Raw genomic sequence first — 15551 nt, forward strand, 5'->3', positions numbered from 1 at the left:
ACATTTTGAGTGTAGAAGTAACAGGAGTGGCTGGCTGATGCTTGGATGTGAATAGGAAGGAAAGAAGTTAAATACAATGCTTAAATTTTCATCCTGAACATCTACATGAATGGTAGTTTCATTTACTAAGATGGTAAACAGTGACTATGTAGGGTGAGGTCATGTTAAGTTTGAGATACTTGTTGAATGTTAAAGAAGTGATATCAAGTAGGCATTTAGACGTGGATGTAGCTCAGTGGAAAGGTTGGCAGTTGGAGTAAGAATGTGGGAATTTCAATTAAGATGCTTTTAGCTGGAAGTTATATAATGCCCAAGTGGAAGTGACTTTTACTATTTATTTCTCCACTTGGCAAAACGTTCAGTTGGCTTAGCAGCTGAATGATTATATCAAAAGTATTTTATGTCATTTATTTTCATAGTAGATACCTTTTATCAAATGCAGTTGGTTGAGTAATTGCAAAAATTTGGCTTTAGTGTGAAATCATGAAAAAATGATACATGCCAAAACCATTTGAGTTTTATCCTAAAATATTTAAATTTTTTTTTCAACGTTTATTTATTTTTGGGACAGAGAGAGACAGAGCATAAACGGGGGAGGGGCAGAGAGAGAGGGAGACACAGAATCAGAAACAGGCTCCAGGCTCTGAGCCATCAGCCCAGAGCCTGACGCGGGGCTCGAACTCCCAGACTGCGAGATCGTGACCTGGCCGAAGTTGGACGCTTAACCGACTGTGCCACCCAGGCGCCCCTATCCTAAAATATTTAAATGCATATTCATTTACCTGTATTTTGATGTATCACAAGGAATTTATATGACTTTCTTCTTCTCTCAAGAGCCTTCCAGCTTTTTTTAACCTAATTTTCATTGCAGCTTCTGCATGTTGGCTGAGAGAACCTAATTCTTGCAGTATCTATTTCTTGTTGGCTTTGGCACATCAGCCCACAGACAGACATTCTGATGCCTTGAGTCCAAATCCAGAAGGGGAAGAGCATATGGGGAGGGGAGGGAATAGAAGTGATTGAGGGAGTTATACTTCCCTGAGTGAACTGTTTTGTGTAGTTTAGACTTTTAGAAATGTTAGTGTTTCACATATTAAAAGAGTAGATAAAATTAACAAATATTAGTTTTCTGTTCTTATACAACCAATTACTACAGACCCATTTATTATCTCAATTTCTGTGGGTCAGGAATCTGGGCTTAGCTGGCTCTTCTACTCAGGGTCTTACAAAGCTGAAGTTAAGCTGTCAGGTGGGCTGCAGTCTCATCAGTAGGCTTGACAAGTAAAGGGTTAGCTTCCAAGCTCTTTTAGGTAGTTGGCAGAAATAGTTTCTTTGTGACTATAGAATTCAGGGCAGTCTGTTTGGAGTGCCTGTGTGGCTCAGTCGGTTAAGCATCTGACTCGATCTCAGCTCAGGTGTTGATCTCAGGGTCGTGAGTTCAAGCCCCACATTGGGCTCTGTGCTGGATGTGAAACCTACTTTTAAAAAGAATAGAAAGAAAAAATAATTTCTGGCAGTTTGTTTCTTCAGAGCTAGCAATAAAGAGAAAATCTTTCTCAGAGTCTCTCTTTTTTTAAAATTTTTAAATGGTTATTTATTTTGAGAGAGTGGGGGAATGGACAGAAAGAAGGGAGAGGGAGAATCCCAAGCAGGCTCCACACTGTTAGCACAGAGCCCAACTCAGGGCTCTTTTTTTAAAGTTTTTATTTATTAAGAAAGAGAGAAAGAGTGAGTGGGGAAGGGGTAGAGAGAGGGGGAGAATCCCAAGCAGGCTCTGCATTGTCAGCAAAGTGGGGCTTGAACTCATGTACAATGAGATTATGACCTGAGCCAGAAGTTGGACGATTAACTGATTGAGACACCCAGGTGCCCTGACTGAGGCCCTCTTAAAGTGTTTACCAGATTAGGTGAGCCACCTAGTATAATTTCCCTTTCCCCTACATAGTCAACTGATTAGGAACCTTAATTACACTTGCAAAATCCCTTCACTTTTGCCATACAATTTAACATAAAAACAAGAGTGATATCCCATAATCTTTACCATATTCTGTTGGTTAGAAGCTGCTCCTAGTGCCACCCACACTCAAGGGGAGGGGATTACTCAACAGTGTGGTTATTAGGAGTGAGAATCATGGGAGACACCCTAAATGTGTTCACAACAGCAAAGATGAAGAGAACCCTAAAACTAAACACAAACAGAAATCAAATGAATAACATAACCACAGTGAAGGGTGGAAAAAGAACTAACCCAAGTAATTCAAATGTAGTAAGTAATTTGTCCTCAGGCCAAAGACAAAAAGATCTACAAAAATAATGAACTCCAATGAGTAGGTATGCTTATCACAATTGTATGCATTAGCAATTCTGAAACTACTTAATATGTATTCCAAGAATGAGCAAATAAGTAAATATATGATGGATAATGAGAACCAGGTTTTTCACTATAAGAAAATGGAGTTACAGGGGCACCTGGGTGGCTCAGTCGGTTAAGCATCCAACTTCGGTTCAGGTCATGATCTCATGGTTTGTGGGTTTGAGTCCCACATTGGGCTCTGTGTTGACAGCTAGGACCCTGGAACCTGCTTCAGATTCTGTGTCTCCCCCTCTCCCTACCCCTCCCCCGCTCATGCTGTCTCTCTGTCTCTCTCAAAAATAAACAAACGTTAAAAAAGAAAGAAAAGGGAGTTACAGATGTGGAAAGGAAGGTTAGAATAAACATTGTGATGTTGGATTGAAATTGGAAGTATCCATATGAACTGATTTTTTTTTTCAGATATAAACAGGTATTTGTGTACACACACACACACACACACACACACACACACACACACACACGTAAATTTCCTAGCTCTGTCAGCAGAGATGGTCTAAGACCAATAAGCACACCTTATTACCTAGGTCTTGGTTCCTAAATATCGTTCTCCACTGAAAGCAACTATAATTTCTTAGAGAAATGGTGAATTCCAGGGCCGGGGCTGAGAAAGTACAAAATGAGCCTTTACTATCTGTCAGAAATTAAGGAGATGCTTAATGAATGATGGAGACATGTCAGAAAGACACAAGAGGCCAGCTTGAAGGGGCTCCCATTGGCCAAATCTAAGAAACTTTGAGTTAAAGGGTATATAGTACTCATACCCCCATGGTCACCCAATTCATTACTCAGTGGCAACCCATCAGCCAAGATCCCTCAAGAAAACAGAATTCTCAGGGGCGCCTGGGTGGCGCAGTCGGTTAAGCATCCAGCACCTGGGTGGCGCAGTCGGTTAAGCGTCCGACTTCAGCCAGGTCACGATCTCGCGGTCCGTGAGTTCGAGCCCCGCGTCAGGCTCTGGGCTGATGGCTCAGAGCCTGGAGCCTGTTTCCGATTCTGTGTCTCCCTCTCTCTCTGCCCCTCCCCCATTCATGCTCTGTGTCTCTCTGTCCCAAAAATAAATAAACGTTGAAAAAAAAAATTTTTTTAAAAAAAACAGAATTCTCTATTTTCTCAGATTTTTGTTTGTTGATCTTGTACTCTATAACTTTGCTCAATTTGTTGATTAGCTTTATCAGTTTGAGTTCACTTGGATTTTCTATATATAAAATGATGTCTGTAAATAGAGATGGTTTCACTTATTCCTTTCCAATTTAGATGCTTTGTATTTATTTATCTTTCTTACCTAATTGTTCTGACTGTGGCTTCCAGTACTTGAACAGGATGCTCTATTCACAAAACAAGAATATCAAGATGAAAATGAAAAAGTGAGTATAGCAAATACTACCAAAAAAGGCAAATGCAAACAGTATTGAGAACGGACTAATTAGAAGCACTGAATGGGACCTGGGGTTGCTCAATGGTTTTAAAAGAGAAAATCCATCAAGAAGAAATTTTATTAATTTCTATAGATCTAAATAAAATAGCCTTGTGCTCGCTTCAGCAGCACATATACTAAAATAAAATAGCCTTGAAATGTATTAAGCAAAATTTGATGGCAATACATGGAGAAATGTTTCTTAACATGATCATAAATTTATTGACTATTTCACTTACAGAAATGGAAGTGCTAAGTTTTTAAAAATAATTAAGGCTTACTACTTCTTCTGGGGTGAGTACAATGGTGCTTATTCTGTTAATATTACTTGTATCTATATTTACATTACAAATCTAATTTCACATGTTAACATAGAAATAAATATGAAATTAATACAAAACAACAGGAGAATAAGGTAACGATATAGGAAAACATCAACATTTATAACCTTTTGTGTTAATTTTGGTATAATATTGTTAAAATACACATACTCATGTTACATACTTGCTTTTTAAGATACTCATGAAAACTGGGGTGCCTGGGTGGCTCAGTCAGTTAAGCATCTGACTCTCAGTTTCAGCTCAGGTCACGATCTCATTTTGTGAGTTCAAGCCCTATATTGGGCTCTGCACTGACAGTGTGGAGCCTGCTTGGGATTCTCTCTCTCACTGTCTCTCTGACCCTCCCCTATTCTCTCTCAAAATAAATAAACTAAAAAACAAACAAACAAACAAAAAGATATACATGAAAATTCAGAGCTTGATTAGATTCAAAACTAAACTTTATGAATTAAACTGGAAGTCCACTCTGGAAAACAGCATGGAGGTTCCTCAAAAAATTAAAAATAGAACTACCCTATGACCCAGCAATTGCACTATTAGGTATTTATCCAAAGGAATCAAAAACGCTGATTTGAAGGGACACACGTACCCCACCCAATGTTTATAAAGCAGCGCTATCCACAATAGCCAAAGTATGGAAAGAGCCCAAATGTCCATCCACAGATGAATGCACAGAGAAGATACATACATACATACAATGGAATACTACTTGGCGATCAAAAAGAATGAAATCTTGCCATTTGCAACAATGTGGATGGAACTAGAGTGTATTATGCTAAGCAAAATAAGTCAGAGAAAAACAAATACCATATGATTTCACTCATATGTGGAATTTAAGAAACCAAACAAATAAACATAGGAGAAGGGAAGGAAAAATAAGACAAAAACAGAGAGGGAGGCAAACCATAAGAGACTTTTAAATACAGAGAACAAACAGGGTTGCTGGAGGGGAGGTGGGTTGAGGATGGGCTAAATGGGTGATGGGCATTAAGGAGGGCATTTGTTGGGATGAGCACTAGGTGTCATATGAAGTGATGAATCACTGGGTTCTACTCCTGAAGCCAATACTACATCGTATGTTAACTAACTTGAATTTAAATAAATACATTAACATTTTTTAATAAAATAAAATGGAAGAAACTACAAAAATATATTGACTATAATGCTACAACATTAAAAAAAACTAAATACTAGGAGAGTGTAAAATGAATACATCCATCTAGCCATTTGTAGAAATAGTAATTCTTGGCTAAAAGAGAAAACAAAGATAAAAATTATAACTGATTTGACTTTCAGAAGAAAATAAAAAGGAAAAGGTAAAAAAAACCTGAAGTATGATTAAATAAGCTTCAAAAAGCAATTAATAAAAACTAGCTTCAAGATATTAGTAAATATTAACAAAAATTAACAAAATATAAGTTAAAAACACATTGAAAAGATTAAAAGAATAGATTTTAATAAGAAATAGAAAAATTGGCAAGAATATTCAGGAAGAGACATAGCGACAGGCACAGAGATTAAGTAATTATATAATTTAGTTCTAGCAATGAGCATTCCCCAAGATTTGTGTGTTTTGTCTAGATAGAGCAGCATACTTCAACTGTAGGTTTACATCTGCCAGTGGGTGTTAACAAGCATTTCCTTTGCATTTGTGTTATTTGGTAATTGTCTTCTACGTCTAGTTTAAATTTTTTTAAGTTTATTTTTTTTTTTTAGTAATCTCTACACCCAACATGGGGACGAAATCATGACGCAGAGATGAATATTCTCATGCTCCACCAACTGAGCCAGCCAGGTGCCCCATGCCTAGTTTAAATTATATTAAGTATAATAGTATGTTAGGTAACGTTTTTTTTTTTTTTTTTGGTGTTTAAGTGTGTGTGAAGTATTTTTTGCTGTGAGATATAGACCATAAACATCTAAACGTTTTGTTGTTAAGCTCCACACCCAACACAGGACTTGAACTCATGACCCTGAGATCAAGAGTCGCATGCTCCACCAACTGAGCCAGCCAGGCAACCCCAAACCTGTTTGGTTTTTTTAAAAAACCTTTATTTTTAAGTAATCTCTACACCCAGTGTGGGGTTTGAACTCACAACCCTGAGATCAAGAATCACATGCTCCACCGACTGAGCCAGCCAGGTACCCCAAAACCATAAACATCTAGAAACAATGCACTTTAAATGAGAAGTAAAGTGCTTCACTTTCACTTGGGTTTGAATATTTTCCACCAAAAAAATTTAAAAAAAAATAGATCAGTGAGAAGAGTGGCATTATCTTGTATTTTTGAAAATCTCTTTAATCTTAATATAGCTAGTATTTTATATGTGCTCTTGCATTTAATTTGCTGAGATAAATAATATGACCTCACATGTACAAATTTAAAAAATGGAGATGTATCTTAATGACCTTTTCAGATATTTGTTAATATTATTCTTTGACTATACCAAAGTATACCAAAAGTCAACAAGTGATAATTTTTTAAAGGTTACTGTAATGTGGAATCTGGCCTTTATCTCTTTTTTTTTTAAAGATTGGTATTAATTTTAATTTTTGGTTTTGGTTTTTCTTTTCTTTTTTAAAGTAAACTCTATCCCTAAAGGTGAGGCTCGAACTCACAACTCCAAGATCAAGAGCTGCATGCTCTACTGACTGAGCCAGCCAGGTACCTTTATCTTTTAAACTGAAATCCATTTGCCTATCTTATACTTTAATACCACCATGGATGATTTTGTAGCATCACACACTAATCATTTGGAAAATACTTGTTCAATGAGTTAGGCAGATCTTCCAAATGTTTACGTATTTCATTATATGGTATTACAAAATCACATTCATTAATATCATCAGCAATCTTGTCACAAAAGACTAAGTAGTGGAAAGCTGTCAAGTTCATGGCGACAGTTGTTTTTCAATATTCTAACTTTTGGTTTGAAAGTCAAATTCACAAAAATTACTACCAGTTTTCTTCATAAAAGCATATAATACATTTCTAGTCTAAATACATCGGTAAATAAGAATATCTTCAGTATGGATTCAACCTGGAAACCAGAGACAGCCCCTGGAAGCAAGCAAAAATGGATACTTCCTCCCAAAACCTAGAGCTAGGACAGTCATGGTCTTCCTCACTTGTAAGCCCTTTTGCATAATAAAACCTTCTTCTACCCACGTACTACCTCTGTCTCCATGAATTCATCATTTCCCAAACTTCCCTGAAGCTGACTGCTGCTGGGTCCTGCTCTGGGAAAGCAAGATTAAATCAGCAATGGTCTCTGTCAAGTCCCTTGTTCTCAGAAAGTCGGACAGATTTTAAGGGGCGAGCTCTATTATTGCTGTTATCTCTAACATCCAGGCTACTGTGTAAGGAGGGTTTAAATATTCTCAGGAAATGACATTAGAATAGTCTCCATTCCTTTATTTCAATCTACTTCTAAGTGCTCCCTCCATCAAGTTACCTGATCTTCCACAACCCACCATCCCCACTAGGGGAAGCCAGAGCTCCTGAAAATGAGCCAGTAGTTCTCCTTCAGGCGGACTGGAGAGGTTGACTCTTCCCATTGGGCTCGTGAACATTCCTGTCACACGTAAGTAGCTGTCTCCACTTTGGTGTCTGGTAATGGCTGACTTCTTACTAAAACCACTAGGTGTGACTTCTGGCATCTTGTGAAATAGGACTCTTGACTGAAGATTTCACTACACTCGCTGTACACACAAGGTGTCTATCCTGAGTGTGTCCTCTGATGTCTGATGAGGTTTGATTTCCGACTAAAGCCTCGCCCACACTTCCTACAAATGTAAGGCTTCTCTCCTGAATGTATCCTCTGATGTCTAACGAGGTGTGACTGCCGGCTAAAGCCTTGCCCACACTCCCTGCACACGTGAGGCTTTCCCCCGGAGTGTGCCTTCTGGTGTGTGATGAGAGTTAACTTATCACAGAAGCCCTGCCCACACTCTTTGCACACAAAGGGCATATGACCCGAGTGTGCCCTCCTGTGCCTAAAGAGGTTTGGCTTCTGGCTAAACCTTCTACCACACTCCCTGCACACAAAAGGCTTTTCCCCTGAATGTGTTCTCTGGTGTGAGATGAGGGTTGACTTATCGTTGAAGCCTCGTCCACACTCCCTGCACGCAAATGGCTTTTCCCCTGAGTGTGTCCTCTGGTGTGTGATAAGGGTTGACTTCCGGGTAAAGCCTCGCCCACATTCTCTGCACACAAATGGCTTCTCCCCCGTGTGTGACCTCTGGTGTTTGTTGAGGTTTGACTTCAGGCTAAAGCACTGCCCACACTCCAGGCATACATAAGGTTTAACCCCGGAGTGAGTCCTCTGGTGTGTCTTGAGGTTTGATTTCCAACTAAAACGGCGCCCACATTCCGCGCACGCGTAAGGCTTCTCTCCTGTGTGTGTCCTTAAGTGTCTACTGAGATGTGACTTCTGGGTAAAGCACTGCTCACACTCCCTGCACACATAAGGCTTCTCTCCCGAATGTGTCCTCTTATGTCTGATGAGATGTGAATGCTGGCGAAAGCCACGCCCACATTCCTTGCAAATATAAGGCTTCTCCCCAGAGTGTGCCCTCTGGTGTGTGATAAGGTTTGACTTCAGGCTAAAACTCTGCCCACATTCCTTGCACATATAAGGCTTGACCCCTGAATGTGTCCTTTGATGTGTGAAGAGGTTTGACTTCCAAGTAAAGCCTCGTCCACACTCCTCGCACACATAAGGTTTCTCCCCTGAATGTGTCCTGTGGTGTGTGATGAGGTTTGACTTCCAGGTGAAGCCTCGTCCACACTCCTCGCACACATAAGGCTTCTCCCCTGAGTGTGTCCTCTGGTGTGTGATGAGGTTTGACCTCCAGGTAAAGCCTCGTCCACACTCCTTGCACACATAAGGTTTTTCCCCAGAGTGTTTCTTCTGGTTTTTGATGAGGATTGACATGTTGCTAAAGCCCTGTCCCCACTCAGTGTACATGTAAGGTGTCTCCCCTGTATGCATCTTCTGGAGGCTGAGCAGGTTTGACTCCCTCAAAAAGCCTCGCCCAAACTCCCCACATTTGACTGTCCCAAATCTTGAGACTTCTACACCACGCGATCCTTTGTCTGATTCCTCAAGGTCTGTCCTCTGGCCTAGGCTGGGCCCTATATCCAGCACCGTGTTGTCTTCCCTGGACCTGACTGGCTGTTCTTGCAGTGGGCTGGACAACACCTCCCAAGTGCCTCTTCTGCTTACTCTCCTGAACAAGGGCTTGGAGTCTTCTGTCTCTTGAATTTCTGCTTTGTCACTCAAGCAGGCTTGATCAAAGAGTTGTTTCTGCTGCTGTTTCTGATCTTCTGGATAGGGTTTCCCCGGATGGAGATGATTTCCTGCACAGTAACTTGAGAAGAGCTGAGGAAGATGCCTGAGCCACACATGTTGGCTGAGGCCTCGCTGACTAGAGAATGCCAGCGGACAGGGGGGATAAGGTTGAATTTCTAGCTTTGATCCTGGTGAAAAAAGAATATATTTAGTCAGAGTAGCCATAGGTAGGGTTGCCTGGGCCATTTTACTCTGCCTGTTGGTCATTCATAATATGTTTATATCACAGCATGTCTCCCACTCAGACATCCTTGCATCCATAAAAAATGGCTATTTTTCATTTGAATTTAAACATTACATTTTTAAGTACAGGAGTTAGCAAACTTGTCTAGTAAGCCAGATTCAGCCTGCAACCTGTTTTGGTATGACCCACCAGCTAAAAATGGATTTTACCTTTCTAGGGGAAGGAAGGAAGGAAGGAAGGAAGGAAGGAAGGAAGGAAGGAAGGAAGGAAGGGGAAAGAAAAAGAGAGGGAGAGAGGGAGTGAGGGAGAGAGGGAAAGAGGGAGAGAGTGAGGGAGGGAGGGAGAGAGAGAGGGAGGGAGAAAGGAAGAAAAAGAAGGAAGGAAAGAAGGAAAGAAAGAAAGAGAGAGGAAGGAAGGATAAAAGAGAAAGAAAGAAAGAAAGAAAGAAAGAAAGAAAGAAAGAAAGAAAGAAAAAGAAAAAAGAAAGAAAGAAGAGAGAAGGAAGGGGAGGGGCAAGGGAGGGGAAGGGGAGGGGCAAGGGAGGAGAGGAGAGAAGAGAGGAGGAGAGGGAAGGGGAAAGGAAAGGAAAGAAAGAAAAGCAAGCCAACCAACCAACCAATGGGGCACATAACTTGGAAAGCTTAAAATATTTACTAATGTAGCCCCTTACAGAAAAAGTTTTTGACCCTTGTTCTATGGCAATGTGGAAAACTCATACTAAAAACTTATTTTCACAATACCTGACAGACTACAAAGTTTAATTCCAGAAATCAATCAAAAACCTACAATAACTTGAGAAGTGTTTATTCACGAAAAATACTGAACTCCAGATAAGAAAAGTGGGAATCTGCAGCATTGTTGCCTGGAGCTGCTCTCACCCTTCCAATCCCCCAGCTTGGTTGGTGTGGTCGTTATACTAGGACAGGCCATAGAATGATCAGTGCTGCTGCTGCCAGAGGGGCAGTCACTTGATTTGAGCGGGAGGTGAAAAACCAATGCCCAGTGGAACTGTCCATAAATGTGATCTAGGTGGTAAATGAACACGGAAGGCCACCAGGGACTGCTGTCTGAGGTTCAGTCTTGGTTGGGAACAACAACAAAAAAGACTGGTAGACCATCCAGAAATGTAGCAAGGGAAACCTGAAAGTGAGAGAGCCAGGGAAGGGCTTGATAAACTCTCCACACAATCCTGGCTGACTGAAAGGCTGTTTGCAAAAGCAGGGAAGATTGATGTGATTGATGCACATAACCCTCCTGATAAGAGAGGCTACAACCAAGTAAAGAGGAAAACATCAGAGGGGTCAGTGGAAAGTAAAAGGCTTGAAAAGGCTTGAAAGTTATCTGAACTTTGAGCTCCCCACCCCACACACTCATCCAGTGGCAGAGGCAGGAAGCCTTACTGGCTCAAAGTCTTTGAACACAACCTATTGCTAATGTCACAGTTCACTAAGCTCTGCAGACACAAGGTTGAAAACAGGAAGCCAGGATTAAAAATAAACACAAGAATAAAATAACAAATCACACAGAAACATCATCTTCACAGAAAAAGCATATTCCCTGTATTAAGGTTAGAAATGTTTCTAAACCAAAAACAGCAACAACATCTAGGCAGGAAACATGAGATACCAGAAGGGATACAATGCAGTATCTAAAATATCCAGTTTTCAAAGAAACAGGAAAGAGTGACCTATGTGGAGGAAAAAAATGTAGCCAACAGAAACTTTGCTGGGTGGCCCAGATGTTGATGTACGAGGGAAAAAGAGCATTCAAGGCTGGTATTATGAATATAATTAAAGAACTAAAAGAAACAGTGTGTAAAAACTTAAAGGAAAGTATGACCACTTAAGAAATAGAAAATCTCAATAAAGAATAAAAACTATTAAAAAGGAGTAAAAGGAAATTCTGGAATTAAAAAGTCAAATAACTGAAATTACAAAATTACTAGAGAGATCCAACAGCATATTTGAGTTGGTAACAGAAACAATGAAGTTGAAGATAAATCTATAGAAATTACCTAAACTGAAGAACAGGTGAAAGAAAGATCGAAGAAAAGCAAAGAGCCCCAGAAACCTGTGGGACACCATCGAATAAACCAATCTATGTGCAACAAGGACACATGAAGGAGACAACAGAGAGAAAGAACAGGAAAAAAATGTCCAAAGAAATAGTAACTAAAAAGTCTGAAATTTGATGAAAAACATTAATCTGCAAATCCAAGAAGCTCAACAAACCCAAGAAAAACATAAAATCCTAGAGAGACACATCATAGCCAGATTGTTGACTATCAGAAAAAAAAGACAAAGAGAAAATCTTAAAACCAGTAAAAGGAAAATGATTCAACATGCACAGGAAGAAACAGTATGATTAGTGCTAACTTCTCATCAGAAGTAATGGAGACCAAAAAGCAGTGGAGTGATTTATTCAAAGTGATGAAATAAAGGTTAAAAAGTTAACAAGGAAGGGGACACCTGGGTGGCTCAGTTGGTTAAGCTTCCAATTTCTGCTCAGGCCATGATCTCATGGTTCATAAGTTCGAGCCTGCATTGGGCTCTGAGCTAACAGTATAGGGGCCTGCTTGGGATTCTTTCTCTCCCTCTCTCTCTGCCCCTACCCCACGTGCATGTATGTGCACACTCTCTATCAAAATAAATTAAAAAAAAAAAAAAAAAAAAAAAAGAAAAGCTAGCCAGGGAGAATTCTATTCTTACAAAAATATCCCTCAAAAATGAAATTGATAGGGGTGCCTGGGTGGCTCAGTGGGTTCAGTGTCCGACTTCAGCTTAGGTCATGACTTCACGGTTCATGAGTTCAAATCCTGCATCGGACTCTGTGCTGACAGCTGGGAGCCTGGAGCCTGCTTCGGATTCTGTGTCTCCCTCTCTCTCTGCCCCTCCCCCACTCATATGCATGCTCGCTCTCTCTCTCTCTCTCTCTCTCTCTCTTAAAAATAAAATTTAAATTTAAAAAAAAGAAGAAAGAAATTGATACAAAGATATTCACAGATTAAAAAGTACTCAGAAAGTATCTATTGCTGGCAAATGTGCCTTACAAGAAATACTAAGTAAGTCCTCCAGGCTGAAAAGAAATGACACCAGACACTAACTCAAATCCACAGGAACAAATGAGGACCATCAACACTGGTAAATATGTAAGTGAATATAAAAGACTATGTCTGTATATTTTTCTCTTTTCTTCTCTTAACTTCTCTAAAGTGCCTAAGATTATCATAAAAGGCCTATAACACCATATTGTGGGCTTTATAAAATATCTATTTTACTGAAACTATTAACTAGATTGTGATAAATTAGATGCATATTTTAATTCCTAGAGCTGCACTAAGAAAATAACTGCAAAAACTCCATATTTGTGCCAAAAGGAAGGAAGAGGAATAAAAAAAAACCATGAGACATATAAAAAACAAATAGCTAAATGGCAGACTTAATGCAATCAATAATTGTATTAAATATGAACAAACCGAACACTCCAAACAAAAGGCAAAAAAGTTCTTAGTTACACCACCAAAAGCACAATCCATTTAAAAACTGGACATCACTAAAGTGTAAAACTTATGCTTGAAAAGACACCATTGGGGTGCCTGGGTGGCTCAGTCGGTTGCTCAAGTCATGATTGGACTCAGGTCATGATCTCATGGTTTGTGAGTCCGAGCCCCATGTCGGGCTCTGTGCTGACAGCTCAGAGCCTGGAGCTTGCTTCGGATTCTGTGTCTCCCTCTCTCTCTCTGCCCCTCCCCCACTCATGCTCTGTCTCTGTCTCAGAAATAAACATTAAAAAAAAAATTTTTTTTAAAGAAAGAAAAGACACCATTAAAGAGAGTGAAAAGCCAAGCCACAAACTTGTCTTCTGAAACTTCATTTTATAGAGTGGAAAGTATGTGAAAATTGTATATCTGATATAGGACTGTGTCTAAAATATATGAACAACTCTTACAAGTGAAAAAGACAAAACAATCCAATTGAAAAATGGGCAAAAGAACTGAATAGCTATTTCATTAAAGAAGATATGTAATGGTTCTAAGCACATGAAAAGATCAACATCATCAGTACTAGGGAAATGCAAATTAAAACCACAGTGAAATACCACTACACATCCACCAGAATGTTTATAATCACAATTAGAGACAATTCCAAGTGCTGACAAGGATGCAGAGAAAGTGAAACTCTAACATCCTGCTAACAGAAAATGTAAAAATAGAAAACGGAAATGTAACATAGAAATGCTAATAGAAATGTACAGCCACTTTGGAAAACAATTTGCAGCTTCTTAAAAAGTTAAATGTGAACAAAGCATACAATCCAGAAATTTTATAGCTAGTTATCTACCCCAAAATGAAAATGTATGCCCACATCGAGACTGGTACATGATTGTTCTTAGCAGCACTATTCACAATAGCCAGAAGTAGACACCACCCACATATCCATCAACCTGTGAATGGGTAAACAAAATTGCTCTATTCACACAATGGAATATTATATGGAAATAAAAAGGAATGGATTACTGATACATGCCACAACCCGGATGAACTCAAAAACATTATGCCAGATACAAAAAGCTATATATTTTATGATACCATTTATAGAAAAAGTCCAGAAACAGCAAATCTAGAGAGACAGCATATCAGTGGTTCCCTAGGAGGAACCACTGGAAGAATAGATGCAAATGGGCAGAAAGGAATTTTTTGGAACAATGGACTATTCTAAAGTTAAATGGAAGAAATGATCATACAACAATAAACGTTTACCAAAAATAATGCAACTTACAATAAGTAGATTTTATGGTATATAAATTATATCTCAATGAAGTTTAAAAAAAACAGGAACTGTAAGACTGTGTATTTCTAAAATGTCAGTGTCCAAAAGACAGGAAAGGTTACTGAAATGATCTGTATTAAGGGAGATTAAATAGACATGACATGTCAATGTGCTACCTAAACCTGGATTGGATGTTCTGGAGAGTAAAAAAAGGTATTACTGCGTCTACTGACAAAATTATAATATGAGAAGTAGATATTAGATAACATTACTGTATCAAAGTTAAATTTATTGATGTTGATAACTACCATGGTTATATGACAACATTGCCCTCCTTAAAAAAATCTTTTAACAAAATGCACATATGAACCTACATGCACACATATATATACATAAATATATCCACATACATCTGGAGAGGGAAGAAGGCGATGGGAGAACAAGTACATAAGATAGCACACAAGCAAATGTAAAATATTAATAGGTAATTTTATGATGCTATTTTATAATAACATATATGCCATATATATTTACACATATGTGTGTGTAGAGGATATAAGGTATTCTTTGTACTAATTTTATTTTTTAATTTTTATTTAATTTTGAGAGAGAGAGAGAGAGAGAGAGAGAGAGGCAGAGAGAGAGGGAAACAAAGAATCCTAAGCAGGCTCTGCACTATCAGCAAGCCCGATGTGGGGCTCGATCTCACAAGCTGTGAGACCATGACTTGAGCCGAAATCAAGAGTTGGATACTTAGTCAATTGAGTCACGCAGGTGCCCCTGTACTAATTTTATTTTTGCAAATTTTCTGTAATTTTGAAGTAATTTCCAAATCTCAAGTCCAAAATATATATATTGAATTGGTCACAAGAATCCCCTACAGAAAACAATGATGAAACTGGATAAATACAAGAAATAATTACTTAAAGTCACTGGAAAACACTCAAAAGCAACCAGAAACTGGTTGGAGGAGAGAGTTTACACTAAAAAAGCAATGGAAAGGGAAGGGTAAGAATTTCGTTTGTGAGTTTCTTGCTAAAGAGCACTCATGACACACACAACCACAGCAGTGGAGAAATAGTGATGAAACACCAAAGCCTTATGGGCTCAAGGTA

General features: G+C 39.0%; 1 protein-coding gene across 3 annotated transcripts in view; it reads right to left on the reverse strand.

The window, feature by feature from the left end:
• Window positions 1-3984: 3984 nt before the first annotated feature.
• Window positions 3985-15551, reverse strand: part of ZNF875 (zinc finger protein 875) — a 28708-nt gene continuing 17141 nt past the window's right edge. For all 3 annotated transcript variants that reach the window (XM_086690954.1, XM_086690955.1, XM_086690956.1), the window contains one exon: window positions 3985-9611. In XM_086690954.1, coding sequence (XP_086547080.1) covers window positions 7849-9611 — 1763 coding nt within the window. In that variant the 3' untranslated portion in view covers window positions 3985-7848. The remainder of the gene's footprint in view (window positions 9612-15551) is intronic.

This window comes from Puma concolor, chromosome E2 (assembly GCF_028749965.1).
Source record: "Puma concolor isolate L17-30 chromosome E2, mPumCon1.1.hap2, whole genome shotgun sequence".
NCBI lineage: Eukaryota > Metazoa > Chordata > Mammalia > Carnivora > Felidae > Puma > Puma concolor.